Source organism: Parambassis ranga, chromosome 18, assembly GCF_900634625.1.
Source record: "Parambassis ranga chromosome 18, fParRan2.1, whole genome shotgun sequence".
Classification (NCBI taxonomy): domain Eukaryota; kingdom Metazoa; phylum Chordata; class Actinopteri; family Ambassidae; genus Parambassis; species Parambassis ranga.
Genome location: NC_041038.1, coordinates 6,624,114 through 6,644,149, shown reverse-complemented (window position 1 = coordinate 6,644,149; position 20,036 = coordinate 6,624,114). Strand labels below are relative to the sequence as shown.

Below are 20,036 nucleotides of genomic sequence, written 5' to 3'. Positions count from 1 at the left end.
TCTGCGTAGTACAACTTAGGTGGCACGTTTGGAGAGGGAGAGGGGGGACATGTAGACACCTTGTCCTCCCGTGGGGCTGTGACTTTGACTGTCAGCTACGAAAAAGGGATTGGTGAAAGCAAACTGAGTGGGGCTGACAACCGGTGTAAACAGATCTTCTCCTCAAGCGTGTGTTAGCGCAGCTTTCATCACACAGAAACAGGTTGTAATGTTCACATTACTGTGAACATAACTGTGAGCATGCAGTCAGCAGACAGCCTCCAGCATTGTCCGTTATGATCCGGTGTGGTGAAAAATGAAAAATTGAAACATTTACATTATATACATAGGAGGTGAAAAAAGTTATTGCACTGTATGACAAGATCCAGTTATTATACAGGAGGTAGTGTGGTAGTAGCTGGGAGTGAATATATATATACATACATATGTACACATACATAATCTACTGTGAGCAGGCCTGATTGTACAGTCTGACGGCAGCAGGTAGGAAGGACCTGCGGTAGCGCTCCTTCACACAGTGTGGATGGAGCAGCCTGTCACTGAAGGAGCTGCTCAGTGCTGTGACAGTGCTGTGCATGGGGTGGGTGGTGTTCTCCATCAGGGAGGATAGCTTTGCCAGCATCCTCCGTTCTCCTACCTCCTTCACAGGATCAAGTGGGCTCCCCAGCACAGAGCTGGCTTTCTTGATCAGTCTGTTCAGTCTCTTCCTGTCTGCTGCCGAGGTGCTGCTCCTTCAGACCACTCCATAGAAGATGGCAGATGCAACCACAGTGTCATAAAAAGTCCTCAGGAGTGGTCCTGGTACTCCAAAGGACCTGAGTCTCCTCAGGAGGTCGAGTCTGCTCTGGTCCTTTTTGTAAAGTGCAGCTGTGTTGTCAGACCAGTCCATTTTCTTGTTCAGATGAACAGCCAGGTACTTATAAGAGTGCACTCTCAATGTCCAAACACTGGATGTTCACTGGTGTAGGAGTAGTTGTGCCTATGGAAATCCACCACCAGCTCTTTGGCTTTACCCACAGTGATCTGGAGACGGTTTCCATGGCACCAGTCTACAAAGTCATGGATGAGTCCTCTGTACTCCCTGTCATCCTCGTCTGTGATGAGGCCGACCACTGCAGAGTCATCAGAGAACTTCTGTAGATGACAGCTGCTGGGTGAGAGGTGGCAGAACACAGTAGGTGCAACGAGACACAGGTGACACACATGAGGGCAGGGCAGGTAATCAAACAAGGTAAACCACATGAAGTAAAACTCAAGACAATGCACAGGGAAGACAGGGCTACCAAAGTAACACAGGAAGCACAAGACAAACAGGACACAAGAACTTAACAAAAACCCAGAGAACAAACACACGCCTAACAACTACCTGGACTATCACAATAACTGACACAGAATAAACTAAAAACCCAATGTCAGGGGTTGTGAGATGGCGGACACAAATGCAGACTTAGCCGGAGGTGAAAACAAACTCAGTTCCTTTAATATAAGCCAGGGTTCGGTGCACGGGTGATCAGTCAACGTGGCAAAGGTATCCAAAAGGCAAAGGCAAAAAAGCAGTAGTCAAATCCAAAAAACAAGTCACACACAAGAGAATCCAAAACTTACTCGAAAACACGTAGGGAAAAAACACAAGAATCCAAAACTTACTCGAGAACACGTAGGGAAAAATCACAAGAGCAGAAAGGCTACTTGGACGGCTGTGTCGCATGGAAGACTCACAAAACGAACTGGCAACAAGGGGCAGGAAACACACAGGCTTTATACACAGGAGGGCGGGAAGACAATTGGATACAGGTGAAGCACATTAGGGCGGAACAGGTAATCACAGGTGGGGGAAGGGAGCACACATGAGGAAGGGGAAGTAAACAGAACTGAAACACCAGGGGAAGATCGAGTTTCAAAATAAAACAGGAAGTGACTAGTAAAACTAAAACTAATACAAACAGAAAATGAACTACAAAATAAAAGACCTGGCTGAAACCATGACACCCAAAACAATTTAAACAAAACCATAAATAAACACCAGGTCGTGACAGCGGGAAAAATGGAAACTCAGCCTGCTACAACCCGACTCTTTCCCTGTCTCTTTCTCTCCGGCTCCTGGTCCTCCCACAGTATCAGTTACACGTGACTTTGTGTCTGTGACGATCCGGGCTGGAAAACCATGACCTCCACTGTCATAGAGAGAGAACAGGAGAAGGAGCAATTTATGGTACAACAAAGTGGAAAATAAAAAATAAAAACATATTTTAAGGTAATACCTGGTGAGCCAAAACCAAATGTAACATTTAAACGATTTTCAACTTACCACAATAGTATAGCATTTTTACTAAAAAACGAAATAAAAAATAAAAAAATCTCTGGGAAACAAAGCAATTTTTTTCTTCAAAATAAAAGCGCTTAGGCGTTCCTAAAAATGCTACATACAGACACATTCAAAAAGAAAAAAGACAGATACAGATAACAGAATAGAATACAGATCACACAGCATAGCAATGTATCTTATATTGCTAAACGATAATTACAGATACAGACAGACACTTTTAAAGATTTATTTAGATATGAAAGATATTGTAAAACATTGAATTAAGCATGATATTGGCATCAAGTTATTTTACATCGGCATTTTTATTTTGGGGCACTCATCCAACTTATTGATTCCACCTTACTGAAAGGCACTGACATTCAAGAGGTGCTCAATGAAATACGACAATGAAGAAAAACACAGCTAGGCTTTTCCCACCATTACACATCACCCTAATTTCTGTTCCTTTCACATACACAGAAAAAAATACCACAATAAAATATTTAAAATACAGATTAAATATAATAGGCATGAAAGTGTCTTCATCAGTTCAGCTGTCACTCAAGGGAGTGGAAAAATGTCTTCAGAAAAAAGAGCAGTGGTCTCGATTTAAATTCTTGAACAAAACATGAGCTAGATGAATAAGAGTGCTCACAGACCGTTCTATATAATGTTTCTGGTAATATTTTGTAAAAATAACATATTCATACATAAAATCCCTGAAAACACCCACAAACTTATTTAAACACATATAAGTGCCATCCTCCACACCCAAAATTAGATGCTTAGTGTCCCTTCCTCCCTTAATCCAAACTTTTCCTTTAGTGCTACCCTGATTGCTCAATACATTACAATCTTTATTAAACATGGCTTCATTTCTATTCACTGGGTTGTGATTCTTGAACTGGGACACCAAGATTCTCTGCAGTGTTTGCAGACTGCATCACAAATGTTGTGCTAAAAGCTTCTGTTTGAAACATTTCTTTTAATGGTGTTCTTGAATTCCACCCTTGGGTCTTGGCAAACTTGTAAATACATCCAAATAGATCAGGAAACAACGCCAGCACATCAATGTGTTCTGCATCATCAGCACTGTGAACAAGAAGGAACATTGTTTGATGTCAGATTTTCTTTATCAATTATCCTTAATTAAACTTTACATTCATAATTGTCTTTGTGGCCTCTGAATTGAAGATGATGCATCATGTTTCATTCAGTTTGACTTACTAGTGCTCATAAAGGTTGCGTATGAATCGCAGTAATCCCAGTGTGGTTTCAGGATACGCCTTTTTTTTACTATCCATCTTCTCAACCAGCTCTTGAGGAAACTGGAACAGTAAAAACACATTTATTATAAAATGGAAATCAAGTATAGTCAAGAAGCTGTTGCACTGTTGTCACCTTGTTTTTCCATTCTTTGAAAGATCTACCAGCACCACACTGTTCTGCAGCATTGATCAGTTCTGGGTCGGCCTTTCGACAGTTTGACACCTCGCCTCTGTTACCAATCTTTTTCAAGTATTCAAGTTGCCTGAAAGAGAAAATCAAGTTCAAAATAAACACACATGACACTGTTTAGCATAAGATCCAGCCATGTCAATGTGTTGGTCTTACTTTGTACAAGTCCAGAAGAAAGGATGGTTCAGGCATTCCTCCACTCTCGGTCTGTCCTTTGGTTCTTCCTTGATTATCCACTCGATGAGATCTTTTGCTACTTCATCTTGAACATGATCCAGATTGTACTCGCCTTTGTAAATGTTGGACTCACATAAAAAGGAGTTGCCAAATGGATGATGCCCTCCAGAAAGGATGTAATAAATCAGCATCCCTGCCACCTTAACAATTAACAGTTTAATAATTGAGTACTTTTTCCACCAAGTCTTCAATTAGGTTTCTATAGGGGAAGTACTAACCTGTACATCAGTGCTTGACTTGTATGGTATGTCAGAATTCTCTGTCAAGGTCTCTCGGGCCATCCAGCATTTTGTTCCTGCACTTGCTGTGCGATAGGTTGTTTGACCTTTGGGTAACCGTCTGCTTATCCCAAAATCAGCCAGTCTTGCTCTCCCCTTGACATCTGAAAACACATACAGAAAGTTACATTCAGCAATATACAGACAATTTAAATTAAACCTTAAAAAAGTTACAACTTTTCTTACCAATCAGGACATTCTGTGGTTTGAGATCTCGGTGGAGAATCTGAGGATTTTGGCAGTGAAGCACCCTTAAACTGTCAAGAACTTGATAAATAAGGGTCTTTATCCCCAGCTGATCACCATCATTGTTTCTGATATACTCTTCTAAAGTGTATTCACACAGCTGAAGACCAAGGTATCCAAAGTTCTCATCCTCCGCGGCATCAATGTATCGTACAATAGATGGATGATCAAGCTCTGGAAGGCGCAGAATTCCTTCTTCGTTCTTCAGGACTTGATAGTTGGTTTTGGACATTCTCTTAATTGCGACTTCTGTGCCATCATCTCTGAGACCCAAGAAGACCTCAGTGCCATCGCTTCCCTTTGCGATGCGGAATTCAGCCTCATTCACGTAAGAAAGGCCTCCAATTCTGATGATTTTAGCATCATCGGTGCTAACAAGCTTCTCTAGTTTTTCCCTCCACCTCTTGCTGACTGGCAGCCATTCTTGTGTTCCTGTTGATTCGGTGGTGTTGACCAGGAATGGTTTTACATTTGATGCTGATTCGACAACAGGAACTGTTGTTGTATCAGATTCATCATTCGTATCTTCTTGCTTGTCAGAATTTTTTTTCTTCTTCTTCTTCTTTTTCTTCTTCTTCCTGGACTCAGGTACAGTAGTATTGTCTGCATATTCTGAGTTTGGCATGCTCAAAACCTTTTTTAGTCGTCTCAGTGCCTCTTTCAACTTGTCATTCATTTTCATATCTGCAGATGTCAGTATGTCTTCGGGCACCGAGGTGATCCCCACTGATGTCAATACGTTATCCACAGGTCCAAATGGGAGTAAGTTTGCCAGTGTGCCATATGAGTAGACCCTGATGTTAGAGGGATGCGGCTCCTTTACAAAAGGAGCGACTGTTGTGCATAACCTCTCCATAAACTTGGAATCCCAGCCATTTTTTTCTTGTGTTTTCTGTGTTATCACGTACAGTATTTGCAGGACAGTTTCCCAAATGTCTGGTCTTTCTTTTAAGCAAAGCTGTTCCAACAGTAGGGGAATTATAGCCAGTGCTTGCTCATTTGGTATCTCTTCCAGTGTGCAGAAAACGGCATGTAGGCTACTTAACACTATCATTGTATGTGTCTTTGAGACATCTGGAAAGCGCCTGATTGCACTTTTAATGTAGGTAATAAAATTCTGTGTTTCCTTCAGCCATTTAATACTTCTCTGGCTGTACTTTCCTCCATCTGGCCGAGAAGTACAAAAAAGTATTTCAATCATGGTCAGATGTGTCTGAGGATCCTCCTGGAGCATGTGACTGTCAAAGTCTCTGAACACTTCTTCAGGTGTTTTCTCTATCATAGCAATGCTCATATCCAGAAAACATGTGATTTTGGAGCATAAAACATTTCCTTTGGATGCAATGTTATGAATCATCTGAGCTATTTGTTTGTTGTGATGAAGATATTCAGGATGAGGTACTATTGTGACAGATGCACCAGCAGATATCAGCATGGTCATGACATCCTCCCTTTCTGTGAGAGCAGCAGTATGGAGAGGTGTGAATATTTGCATTTCCATAGGACTCTGCCCATTTGGATCAGCTTTCACTTCAAGCAGTTTCTCCACAAAAACAAGAGGTGCTTTGGACAGAGACACATAATGCAGAGCTGTCAAGCCATTCTGGGAAACACCATTTGGGTCTGCACCCTGATGCAAAAGGTAATCACATATAGGGCTGTTGTGGTTTACAACAGCAGCAATTAGAGGTGTTACAAAATCACCCTGCTCTCTGCATGGGTACTGTTGGTTAATAGGATTTTTATCCAGTAATTCCTTGAGCTTCTTGAGCTTGTTGTCAAATATACACTGTATGACAGGATGTGTTTCTGTTATTCTAGGGACCATCCGTTGAAAAATTAATTCGAAACTCATTTTTTTTCACCTGTGGGGAGACAATGTAGTAATTGGCAATTATTATTATGAATTGTTGTACCATTACAGTTATGAGTAAAGAGTGACTGTGTCTGCTATTGTTTACTGATACATCCATTATTCATTACCCACTCAGCAAAATAACATACATTTTTGAGAAAAGTTGCAATAGACTGAATTAAAAAATACAGTTTCTAAAGTACAGAGCAAGTAGACCTGTAGTGAATTGAAATGCCACAGAGTGCCACACCTTGCCCTTGTTTATTAGAATGTACACTTCCTCATTTATGCAGGCGACTGAACCTAATTTGACTCTGATTCAAATGTAGATTAAACTTTAACCCTCCTGTCGTGTTCACCTCGCGCCCCTTACTTTAGTGTTGCCGGTCAAAATTGACCAGTCTATTTTAACTGCTCTTAAATTAGCACAAAAACCATTTTTCACCACAAAATATTTTATACAACATCCTTTAGCTGTGAGCAATATCTCAAAGTAGTGTTTAACATGAGTTATTGCCCCGCTGCTCTAAGGAACGGTACAGGAAGTCATTCCTGCTGTCCGCCATCAGACTGTATAACTCATCTGTGACTGTCAGAGCTGTGCTCACTAACTTGGACTAAAGCACCATCACAGTTGATGTGCAACTGCTCAGTTACATTAACTGTGTTTTTATCTTATCTCCTTTGCTGCTTTATGCGTGTGTGTGTACATTTTCTCCTTCTGTTGTTGCTGCCATGTGTGTGTATGTGTATAAAGAGTTTTTGCTTGTGTTTATTGTTTTTTTTTATATGCTGCTTCTACAACTTAATTTCCCCATTAGAATTAGACATAAAATAACTGCAGTAAAATTACTTAATAGTCTAAAAATAGCCACTAAAAATGTATTACAATTTGTATGTATGTATTAAAATTTACATTTTGTAAAAAAAACTAAACATGAAGTTGTGTGTGTGTGTGCATGTATGTGTGTGTGCATGCATATGAATTCATGCACATGAGTGGCATGTGACACTCAGGTCAGAGTGAGCCTTGCAAACATAGGCATCACATTTGCAGCATCTCAGACTTGTTTTGTCATAAATGCTTTTTACATGGAATTGTGACTGACACAGAAACGGAATATAATTGAAGTTACTGGATCATTTCGACTTTCATATCAGTCTTATCTTATAACATCACCACTTTTGTTAGTGGCAGAAATGGGCTTCTATTGCTTAAGCCTGGGCCATCAAACTTTTTTTTAATCATGTATATAATGTAGAACCCTTTTCGAAAGAACCGCTTGGTCGGTCACCTACTCATTGTGCTCAGAGTAAAAGGAGTGTAAGGCAAACATCAAACAATATATATGGGGTCTATGTGAAGATGATACATTGATTAGACTGGAAGGTGTGGTTCAAGTGGGGGATAGGCACAAAAGTGGGAAAGAGATGTGTTCACATAACACACACAGTGAAGATATGATACATTGTTTCATCAGTGAGTGAGTGAGTTGGGGTGGTGTGTATGGGGATGTTTTCTGCCTGATGGAATATAGTCATTTCCTATGGTGGTCACTTTTGACCAGGAACACCACAGGTGTAACAAGGTTGATTAAAACACTCACAATTCAATGAAAGAGGTTATCATCACTTTTATATGTTCAAGTGCAGAGTGTGGAGGATATCATAAGGACTTGAGGCAATCAGATGTAAAACACAATTGTGTTTTAAGTTGTAAATCAGTCAGATTTGACCCGAACACGACAGGAGGGTTAATTTATGAATCAAACCAAAACGTACAATGGAATGCTTCATGTAAATATAAAACAATACACAAAAAACTGTCAATAACAATAGAGAACAAAAGCACACTTATTTCACAATGCAGTATTATGTTGCTTTAGAGGATTAACTTACAGTGTAGGAGCTGCACGTCTGCTGTAGGAGAAAAGGAAACTCAGCCTGATACAACTTAGTTTCTTTTCTGTGACAGTTTCCCTCTCTTTTTCTCCCGGCTCTGTCTTCCTGCTCCACCCACAGTAGTCTGTAGCAGATGCCTGCTGTAAAATATCTGAAACCACAGGCTATGTACGGCTGAAACCCAGAACACACAGCAGACACACAATGTGTTGTGACATCACACAGCAAAGGTAAAGGCCAGTATAGTTAAGCCTTTCAGCAGTCAGAATCTTCAATAAAGATACAGCTTTATGAATAAACTGTTTGGACAAAAATCTTACATACATGTTTTCACACATTTATTTTGATCCTCATTCAATATGCTTAAAACAAAATCATACAAAAGAATTTGAAAGCTTGCATATTCTGTTATGTTTTTAATCATCTGCAACACCATTCACTTAATAAAAGAAGCACTTTCAAAGTTTGGGTTTTTTTTTTTAAAGGATTTGTCAAAATTTTGAATGTCATGTCATGTGATACTTCATCATGGCCAGAAGGAGGCACCGTGGGCCCATCACAACACAAATCCTCAATATAAGGCAACATACTGCCTTATATACTATAATATATAAGACAACATTTCCACAGGTTCCACAGGTTATGAGGACATGAGGTAAGCAGCAAACACACCCTCAGTTGCACAAAAATAAAGTGAAACAAAAGGTTGTTACTTTCTGTCAGGTCCTGTTGTATTCATTTGTGGGTACAACAGTTCAAGGGATGATTGATAAGTTGGAGTCCTGAGGTAGAAAGTCTCATTGCATGCACATGCTGTTTGACAGAGTGATGATGCAGACAGTTAAAATAAATACATCACATACGCGTTGTGGTACCTTTAGGACAAACGGCAAAGCAGAAGTCTTTTCCTTCAAAATAAAAGCGCTTCCTTAAAATTACTTATGCCCAAACAGAAAAAAGCCATTCATATTTCAATAGAATACAGATAACACAGTATAGCAATGCATCTTATATTGGTAAATGATAATGACAGATACAGACAGACACAAAAAAAAACTTTTAAAGATTTATTTAGATATGAAAGATACTACTTGGAAAGTGGTGCGAAGGCCCTATTGTAATTGCTGGTATTATTATTATTATTTGTCCACCCAACAAATGCATTTTTCGCCTCTTTGCCATGCACGAAAACTCACCAAACTTTGCACACTCATCAGGGGTGGCGAAAAAATGGGCGGGGCAAAATGGCTCTTCAGTGCCCCCTTGAAATTTTAAAAACCCCCCTCACATTTGGCTTAGTTTGGAGTAGCTGCACGAAAATCGGTACACATGTTTATCATACCGAGACGCACCAAAAAGTCTCTGGACACCATGACCTCAACCCAACAGGAAGTCCGCCATCTTGGTGGGAAAATGGCGATTTTGGCAATTTACACCATTGGTATGCGGATGAACTCCTCCTAGGGATTTTGCCCGATTGACTTGATATTTGGAGGTCACCTAAAGGACCTGCTGATCAAAAGTTATCAAAAGCTTTTCTCTAACTTAAAGGGCGTGGCCTCTGTAGCTCGCCAAAGTCTGGCACCGATTCATGATTTCGCCATGAAACTTCGATCGGCTCTCATGCCTGCATACTTTATCCAAACGTCTTCAAACTTTATGAGCACAATGAGGGCTCCGCCCTGAACGCCTCCATATGTTGAAACCCTGACTTACTCGTGGCGCCCCTTGCTGGTAACAGAAAATGTCCTCTTTTTACTTGATGTGTACTGCTCATACATAGTTGACACCATCAACTTCATTTCTGCTCTACAGCCTTTCCAACTAGTTGGTGAAGCTACACTATGAAGGCTGTAAAGCTGCGTGCAATGGCGTCCATGTGGCGGCGCGGCGACTGTTGATCCCTCGCCATGAGATTACGTTTGAGGTTTGAATTATCTTAACGACCTTCTATGATCAGGAAACTTTATACACACACTCCCGAGGGCGTGTCCTAGTAGCTGATGGGGGTCTCATAAGTGGGCGGGGCAAATGGCTCAAAGGCGCCCCCTTGAAATTTTTAAATACCCTTCTCCAGAGGGGTTTTTGTTGTAGTAGGAAGACAAAATCGGCACACACACAGAACACATCCAGACGCACATAAAAGTCTCCATTGATCTAGACCACACAGGAAGTCAGCCATTTTGATTTTGGCGGTCAAATTTCAGCGATTTCCACCTTTGGTATGCGGACGAACTCCTCCTAGGGATTTCGCCCACATGACTTGAGTGGATGTGACCTAAGGGACCTGCTGATCAAAAGTTATCAAAAGCTTTTCTCTAACTTTAAGGGCGTGCCAAAATCTGGCGACGATTCATTATTTCGCCATTAAAGTTCGAATGGCTCTCAAGCCCGCATACTTTATCCAAACAGCTTCAAACTTTCTGCATATGGTCAGAGCCCCACCCTGAACATCTTTATGTCATCATAATCTGTCCTGCTCATGGCGCTCCCTTGTGGTCGAGACAGGAAGTGCCATGTTCTACATTAACATGCACTTCTCTCACACTGTTTAATTCTTACACAGCCAAATGAGAATCACAGACTTGAAGTCCCACAGAGACCCCTGTGTGGTTTCCTGTATCAGGCTGCCCATGGCAGTGGCGACTGTCAAACCTTCGCCATCAAACATCAACAACACGTCTGTCTGCCACCTTTTTCCCACCGCTGGCAAAATCGCCGCAGCTCATGGGGGAGGAGGGGGACAGAAGGGATGGCGTGATGGGGACAGGGCGGTCACAGGGAGTGTGAGGACCCTATCATCGCTGCTTGCAGCTTTAATTAATCATAATATTTACATCAGGTTTTATAAAGCGTGTTGAGGATCGTGACCTCTGATGCTGATTGAATTTTCAAGCCATTTTAGGTGTGTTGAAGGTACATAGCTCAAAATTGCCAAAGGATATTCATTTTTAACAAATTTTTGAATTTTAGCCTCGGTTACTTAAATTAGCGTATAATGGCCGTGCTATGCAAAAAGTCACACATTTGTCCCTCAGGACAAAACGTGCCCCATTGAAAACCATTGAAACTGCCATTTTTGACCCTCCATTTATCTTAACATAAAATAATGCAGTCCTTTACGTTGAGATATCATTTTAAACTACAGGCTTCCAATTTTTAATTTTTATATTTGTCCACTAGCTATTTTTTTCCCATTCAAACCATGTAGCAAAAATTCACAATTTTTACTATTTTCTGCCAGGGTGTCTTGCTCCTGAATTTGTAAATTTGCATCACTTTTAATGTTGAATAACGATGTGTGTGTGTGTGTGTGTTTGTGTGTGTGTGAGAGAGAGAGAGAGAGAGTGTGTGTGAATGTGAAAGAGCTTTTGTGTGCTGTCTCTCTTTCTGTGTGTGTGCGTGAGTGTGTGCGTGCGTGCGTGCGTGCGTGCGTGCACGCGTGTGTGTGTCCAACTTCAATGGTCTTGACTGTTTGAACACTTGGCAAGAACCCAAATATAACTGGACTTTGTTTTGGTTGTTGCTCAGGTTGTTTATGCAGGTGCAGTGCCAAAGGTATTCCCTCACCCATCCAAATAACTGAATTTAGGATTTCACTTCACTTTCATTTCAAGCACCTAGACATGCAAACTGCTCCTACAAACATTTGTGAAAAAATGGGCCGCTCTCATGAGCTCAGTGAATTCCAGTGTGGTACTAGGATAGGAAGCCACCTGTGCAACAAGTCCAGTCGTGAAACTTCCCTGTTACTAAGTATTCCACAGTCAACTCTCAATGGTGTTATAACAAAGTGGAAGTGATTCGGGCTGACAGCAATTCACCCATGAAGTGGTTGGCCATGTAAAATGACAGAGCAGGGTCAGTGGTTGCTGAGGCACATAGGTCACCAACTTTCTGCAGAGTCAATCGCTACAGACCTCTAAACTTCATGCGGCCTTCAGATTAGCTCAAGAACAGTCTGTAGAGAGCTTCATGGAATGGGTTTCTATGGATGAACAGCCGCATCCAAGCCATACGTCACCAAGTGCCATGCAAAGCATCGGATGCAGTGGTGCTGTACACCACTGCATCTGACGCCAAGCACCACTGGACTCTAGAGCAGTGGAGACGCGCTCTTTGGAGTAATGAATCATGCTTCTCCAACTGGCAATTTGATGGATGAGTCAAGGTTTGGCAGTTGCCAGTTGCCTTGTCTGACTGCATAGTGCAAAATGTAAAGTTTAGTGTTTTTTCAGGAGCTGGGCTTGGTCCTTTAGTTCCAGTGAAAGGAAATCTGAATGCTTATCTGGCACTGCAAAAAATAAAATAAATAAATAAAACAATGTATTAAAATCAGTGTTACTGCCAATCATTGGCCCATCTCAGGGTCTAATCATAATAATTCAATAATAACAGTAATTCAAATGTTTTATGGAAATTACTTTGATTTTGTGGTTTTCCTGACTTTTTAAAAAAAGGAGTTTTGGTAAACAACTGGCCTTTAATGGGTTAAAATCCTAAAAATATAATTAATATTTGATATGTATATTTTAGTCATTTAAAGTGTGGAAAAATATTAATATATCATATTTTTACAGCAGTTTTTAAGGTGTGTACATATTTTGTCCTGAGGATCATAAGTGTGAGTTTTGTTATAAAAACGCCACTGCAAAAAAAAAATAACAATGCATCAAAATCAGTGTTACTGTCAATCATTGACACATTAAAGGCTCTTAGTATGATAGTAATCAAATACTACATGGAATGTATTTTATGGAAATTATTTTGTTTTTTTGTTTTTTTCCATAAAAAACAGAGGGGTTTGGTAAACAAACTGGCATTTAAAGTGTGAAAAAATATTAATATATCATATTTTTACAGCAGTTTTTAAGGTGGGTACATTTTTTGTCCCGAGGGACAAATCTGTAAGTTTTTTTAAGGATCTCCTGAGGGTTAACCATGTAACATAAATATGTAGCTAAAATTAAGCTTGTGGCTAACAGCCATATAAACACTGAATTAGCTTAGTTTGCTAAATCGCAATTATGCTAACAGGCAAACCGGACCTCTTAAAGAGTACAAACATACACCATGGGGAAGAAACACTAACAGAGGAGGTAAGTAACATGTACTCATTCATCTCACATCAGTGGGAACATAACTTACATCGTCAGTGACTGCTGCACCGTTGTAAACATGTGAAATGGCGAACGTGAGGAAAGCAGAAGGAACTGCATAAACTGCCTTCAAAATAAAACGCTCCCTGTCAAAATAAAAGAATAAATACATTCGCTACTTTAAACACATCTAACTTGAAGAATTCTTAACAAAGCGTGTTTTTTGCCCAACAGACTTAAGTTCACCCAACCTGCTGATTCAATCTTTCTGAAAGGCTCTGACAGATAATGACAAGTCCAAAGACATTCAAAGGGTGCTCAAAAACAAAAAAAAAACATTTTTCCTAACATAGAGGGAATAATGCAATTTGCAAGGTTGTTTTACAGCATAAAAGCAATTATTTTCTTTCTTACATATAAAAGAAGTGCTCAATGAAATAAAACATGAAGAAAAATACAGTACTTGACACAGTTAGGCTTTAGCCATCATTAAACATCTCTCTCATTTCTGTTCCTCTCACATAAAAAGAATATGAATAAATATCAAATAAATATCATATTAAATATCTGCTGTCAGGAGTTTCAAAATGTCTTCAAAGCCCAGTGGCCTCAATTAAAACTCCTGGACAAAAGATGACCTGGATGAATGAGTCGTATTGATGCATAAAATCCATAAAACATATTTAAACAAGACAGAAAGGCTGTGAATTTTACATGCTTGTCTGTATTTTTTTCTGATTGCTTAGGACGCTAGATATATTTGTGAGATTCACTTCATGTTGCTGGGTGGTGACTCCTGACCTGGGACAGCAAGATTCTCCACAATGTTTGCAGACAGAAACGGGGTGCTGAAGGTTTCTGGCTTAAACATTTCCTTCAGTGGTGGTTTTGAATTCCACCCTTGGGTCTTGGCAACCTTGTAAATGCCTCCAAAGAGACCAGGAAACAACACCAGTATATCATTCTTGGCTGCATCTTTAAAACTACAAACAAGAAGGAAACATTTTTTGCAAGAATTTTAGAATTTGTGACACAAATATTATTGGTCTGTTGAATTTAAGACTTTTCATTCAGTTTAACTTACTGGTGCTCATGGAGGTTGCGTATAAAGCGCAGTAATCCTAGTGTGGTATCAGGATAAGGAGGTCTCTTGTGCTCCAACTTCTTAACTAGCTTTTTTGGAAACTGCAACACCAAAACCAGTAAAAACATTAGTCACTGTTGGATGTATGTGCTGCAGGGATATTATTTTTGGTTTGTTACTTGTATTCACATTAGTATCTTGATTAGTTTGAATATAATCTGTAGTAGAATAGATATAATTTTAGGAGGCCCCTTAAGGGTGAGCCTATATGTATGTGTTAAGGTGATACATTAACTGTTTGGTATGTGTTTTATAGGGCTGATTAGAGGAATCTGGCAGTGCTGGCTCAGGAAATTGTCAATTTAGCAGAGTTAAACAACTACTTTAAAGGACTTAAGATTTAACCCAAAAACTCACTCTTAGTTGAACCCTTTCCCCTTAGTTGATCCAATGATAAGGGCCATAAAATGTATGTAAAACACCAATGGAATGTGAGCACTCAGGGACTGCCCCTGGTGTATATAATGATGTGTTTTGAGGGAACAAAAGCAGATGTGTGTGCCAGGGTTCTGATCATACACATTTTCAGATCTGATCTTTAACTTGATGTTCATTCAATAAATAGTTTGAGACCTACAATTCATTCCTCTTTTGCTCACTAACCAACTTGGGGAGACAACGGGGTAGTTGAAAAAGTTTGCCTCAACATCACACAATGTAATTTCGTTGTTAAGTAATTTTGAGCTGTACACTGCTGTTACCTTTTTCTTCCACTGTATGAAGGACCCAGCCCCAGCATTTATCTACAGCCCTAATCACTTTCTTGTTGGCCTTTCGGCAATTTGTCACCTTCATGTTGCCAATCTTTTTTAAGTAGTCAATTTGCCTGGAAAAAAAAAACAACAATAACACGTGTTTGTTTATTAGTGTAAAATTGCTGGTGAATATATGTGTACCGTAAAACTTCAAATAATAGCCTGGGCCTTTATTTGCCTAAATCGCAAAATTGTCCCTGCTTATATATATATAGCTATTTGGGGGCAGGCCTTTAATTATTCTGGCGAAAAAGCCATCCAGAACTAGCTGAAAAGTTTCTTCCATCATTAATGTCATCGTACATTTCTTTAGCCTTGTTTATGTGTCTCCATGACATGTCACACGTTGGCATAAATTGTTGTTGTTTTTTATGTTATATTTACAGTTGTATATTTGCTCCTTACCTTGTGAGAAAATCAGACCCCGCTTATAATTGAAGCCTTTATATGTCCAAATCCATAATCGGACTGAGCTATTATTTAAAGTCTTACAGTATATTGTTTGTTGCTGGGATTATTTTTCTGCATAAGAACATCAACAGTTCCATTTACAGTGCAAAGGGTTGTCTAAGTGAATACGTGGTTTAAAACAAGAGAATCTATTGATGTGTCATTCTTACTTTGTACGAGTCCAGAAGAAGGGATGGTTCAGGCATTCCTCCACTCTTGGTCTGTCTGTTGGTTTTTTCTTGATCATCCACTCGATGAGATCTTTTGCCACATCATCTTCAACATGATCCAGATTGTACTCGCCTTTGTCAATGTTGTGCTCACATAAACGAAAGTTGCCAAATGGATGATACCCTCCAGAAAGGATGTAATAAATCAGCATCCCTGCCACCTTAACAAATAACCGTTTAAGATTTAGGGTACTTTTCGCACCAGGTCTTCAATTAGGTTTCTATTGGAGAAGGACGAACCTGTACATCAGCGCTTGCCTTGTATGAGACCTTGACAGAATCCTCTGTCAAGGTCTCTCGGGCCATCCAGCATTTTGTTCCTGCACTTGCTGTGCGTAAGGTTGTTTGACCTTCGGGTAACCGTTTGCTTATCCCAAAATCAGCCAGTCTTGCTCTCCCATTGACATCTGAAAACCACATACAGAACATTACACACAGCAATATAAAGAAATTTAAAATTAAAAAAGTTACAACTTTTCTTACCAATCAGGACATTCTGTGGTTTGAGATCTCGGTGGAGAATCTGAGGATTTTGGCAGTGAAGCACCTTTAAACTGTCAAGAACTTGATGGACAAGCGTCAGCTGATCACCATACTTGTTTCCGATATACTCTTCCAAAGTGTATTCACACAGCTGAAGACCAAGGTATCCAAAGTTCTCATCCTCTGCAGCATCAATATATCGTACAATATATGGATGATCAAGCTCTGGAAGGTGCAGAAGTCCTTCTTCCTTCTTCAGGACTTGATAGTTGGTTTTGGACATTCTCTTAATTGCGACTTCTGTGCCATCATCCCTGAGACCCAAGAAGACCTCCGTACCATCGCTTCCCTTTGCGATGCGGAATTCAGCCTCATTCACATAAGAAAGGCCTCCGATTCTGATGACTTTAGCATCTTCAGTGCTAACAAGCTTCTCTAGTTTTTCCCTCCACCTCTTACTGACTGGCAGCCATTCTTGTGTTGATTTGGTGGCGTTGACCTGGAATGGTTTTACATTTGATGCTGATTCCACAACAGGAATTGTTGTATCAGTTTCATCATTTGTATCTTCTTGCTTGTCAGACTTCTTCTTCTTCTTCTTTTTCTTCTTCTTCTTCCTGGACTCAGGTACAGTAGTATTGTCGGCATATTCCAAGTTTGGCATGCTCAGACACTTTTTTAGTCTTCTCAGCACCTCTTTCAACTTGTCATTCATTTTCATATCTGCAGATGTCAGTATGTCTTCGGGCACCAAGGTGATCCCCACTTTTGTCAATATGTTATGCACAGGTCCAAATGGGACTAAGTTTGCCAGTGTGCCATATGAGTAGACCCTGATGTTTGAGGAATACTGCTCCTTTACAAAAAGAGCGACTGTTGTGCATAACCTCTCCATAAAGTTGGAATCCCAGCCATCTTTTTCTTCTGTTTTCTGTGTTATCACATACAGTATTTGCAGGACACGTTCCCAAGTGTCTGGTCTCTCCTTTAAGCAAAGCTGGTCCAGCAGTAGGGGAATTATAGCCAATGCTTGCTCATTTGGTATCACTTCCAGTGTGCAGTAAACAGCATGTAGGCTACTTAACATGATGATTCTAGTTGGCTTTGAGGCATCTGGTAAGCGTCTGATTGCACTCTCAAAGTAGGTGTTCAAATTTTTCCTTAGCCATTTAAGACTTCCCTGGCTGTATTTTTTTTCATATGACTCAGAAATATTAAAGAACATTTCAATTATGGTCAGGTGTGTCCGAGGATCTTCTCGCAGCATGTGATCCTTGAAAGTTCTAAACACCTCTTCAGGAACTTTTTGTACAACAGCAATCTCCATACCCAGAAACCATGAAACTTGGGAGCAGAGTTCATTTCCTTGGTCTGCCAGGTTATGAATCATTTGAGCTACTTTTACATTTTTACTAAAGTGGTCAGTGTTACTTATCATTGTTACCACTGCACCAGCAGATAGGAGTGCTTTCATGACATCCTCCCTGGCTTTGAAAGCAGCAGTGTGGAGTGGTGTGAATAACTGTCTCTGCATAGGATTCAGCCCATTTGGATTAGCTTTCATTTCAAGCAGTTTCCTCACAAAAAAAAGAGGTGCTTTGGACAGAGACACATAATGCAGTTGTGAGGACGCATTTGGGTCTGCACCCCGACGCGAAAGGTAAGCAAATAAATCCTTGTTGCCCTTCACAACAGCAGCAATCAGTAGGGTTATGTGATCATTCTCCTCTCTGCAAGGGTACTGTTCGTTAATTTTCTGCTTATCCAGGTATTCTGCAGGAACCTCAGGGTTGTTGTCTAATATACACTGTATGCGTTTCTTAAACGACTGCCATTTGATGTCAAATTACCTGTGAGGAGACACATGTATAAAAGGACATTATTAAAATTAAGATTAACTTTATTAATCCCCGTGGGGAAATTAAGTTGTAGTAGCAACATTTTAAAGAATAGATACAATAAACACAAGCAAAAACTCTCCTATATATATATATATATATATATATATATATATATATATATACACATTACTGGTGGAACGGTCCACTAAATCCACGGTTCTGAGGTCACGGTTTTCGGTTCAGTTCGGTTTACATTGTTGAGGTTTTTTCTACTTTAAACACTCTGGAAATACCAGATGAGCAATAAATAAATACATAGCCTATTTATCCAACATTCAACGTATTTAAGAACCAGTTCAGTGTTTCCCCCATCATTATATCATGGTCAAGTCAATTTAATTTCTTTTTAATTTCTATATAGCACCAGATCATAACAGATGCCATTTAACAGGTCTACACCTTGTTCTTTTTTTAAACAAACTAAACAGCTCATGTTATTTATCTTATTTGCACAGCAGCATGTCATTTCTGTCTGGGCTGCTCTCTGCGCACAGAGACACAATGTGCGTACACACACATGCACAGATAAACACACACACACACAGACACGTGTGCACATACTCCCACAGTCGGACAGAGAATGTGTGTTGTTTTGCCCACCGTTGCTCATGACATGCTAGTTGGATACACTGAACTTTATGACTACGCTAGGCTAAGCTAACAGGCAGGAATGACTTCCTGTACCGTTCCTTAGAGCAGCGGGGCAGCAGGAGTCTGTTGCTGAAGCTGCTTCTCAGTTTGTCCACAGTGTTGTGGAGAGGGTGGGAGGGATTGTACATGATTGACAGCAGTTTAGCCAGCACTCTTTCCCTTGCCACCTCCTCCAAGTTGGCAAGCTTAAGAACAGACCCCGCCTTTTTAATGAGTTTGTCTGTTAACGTCCTTTAGCGTTTTATAGCTTCCACAGATGATTAATATTCTTCGTTTTAAAGCGAAACTGCCGAACTAATTGATTGCTATCGGATTGTAAAGAAAAAGTTACACTAATTTAACAAAAAGTGCATCAGAATGAAATCTCCTACCCTACCTTTAAGTAGGCCCGCCTCTCATGGTTGGCAACAAACACTGCATTGTGGTTATTAGACGGAGACAGCTAATAAACACGAACTGGCACTAATCCAGTAAATCCACTAAAATCCAGTCTGTAACCTGTGACCCAAAAATCGACAATATTTCAGAGCTCCCCTAAATGTCTAAAAGTAGGCTTTCAGGGGAGTTTGTGTCCTTTTCAGGGGAACAAGAACTTATTACATCATGATCAAAGTTTGGACATGTGCCTAGTATGGGCAGGGCTCTAGACTAACTTTTTTTTGGTTGCACTGGTTGCACCTTTCTTAGGTGCACCAGCACAAAATTTTGGTGCACCGCAAATTAACACTCACCCGCACACTTTCTTCTTAATTCTTAATCACTGTCCATATAATTTTGTGCACATCAGTACATTTTATATGAACGGGCTTAATAATCACACATCATCCTAAAATGAATTTGGACCTTGTATAATGAACAGTACTCATTTAAATTATGGACAAAGTAGCCAACAAGTCTGCCTGTCAGAAATCCATAATGAAGATTCAAAGATTCATACAGCACTCTTCATTTCCCTGTTTGCTTTCTCTCCGTATTTTCTGGCTGTTGCTCCTCACTTATCTATCTGCCAATGGGAATTTAAATTAAAAAAATGATATACACC

The 20,036-nt window shown here is 40.0% G+C and overlaps 2 protein-coding genes across 4 annotated transcripts in view; both read right to left on the bottom strand.

The window, feature by feature from the left end:
• The window catches only part of LOC114450683 (uncharacterized), a 30,813-nt gene that overhangs the window by 2,344 nt on the left and 8,433 nt on the right, over positions 1-20,036 (bottom strand). The window lies entirely within an intron of this gene.
• LOC114450682 (serine/threonine-protein kinase/endoribonuclease IRE1-like) lies at positions 2,539-18,051 on the bottom strand. Of its 3 annotated transcripts, none has more exons than XM_028428957.1 (7): positions 17,027-18,051; positions 4,465-5,078; positions 4,219-4,382; positions 3,920-4,140; positions 3,707-3,836; positions 3,533-3,633; positions 2,539-3,397 (listed from the first exon to the last, which is right to left on the bottom strand). In XM_028428957.1, the coding sequence occupies exons 1-7, from the start codon at positions 18,004-18,006 to the stop codon at positions 3,184-3,186; spliced, it is 2,424 nt and encodes an 807-aa protein (XP_028284758.1). In that variant the 5' UTR covers positions 18,007-18,051; the 3' UTR covers positions 2,539-3,183. The 3 variants fall into 3 exon arrangements, with proteins under 3 accessions (XP_028284758.1, XP_028284757.1, XP_028284759.1); XM_028428956.1 differs by lacking the exon at positions 17,027-18,051 and adding an exon at positions 8,279-8,359 and having other exon boundaries at positions 4,465-6,389; XM_028428958.1 differs by lacking the exons at positions 4,219-4,382; positions 4,465-5,078; positions 17,027-18,051 and adding exons at positions 16,200-16,366; positions 16,443-16,733.

Excerpts from the sequence above, each read along its gene's own strand:
- LOC114450682 (XM_028428956.1), bottom strand. The coding sequence starts at position 6,379 with ATGAGTTTCGAATTAATTTTTCAACGGATGGTCCCTAGAATAACAGAA. Across the intron at positions 4,141-4,218 it reads AGTCAAGCACTGATGTACAG|GTGGCAGGGATGCTGATTTA; the intron begins GTTAGTACTTCC and ends TTAATTGTTAAG. Across the intron at positions 3,634-3,706 it reads TCAAAGAATGGAAAAACAAG|TTTCCTCAAGAGCTGGTTGA; the intron begins GTGACAACAGTG and ends TTACTGTTCCAG.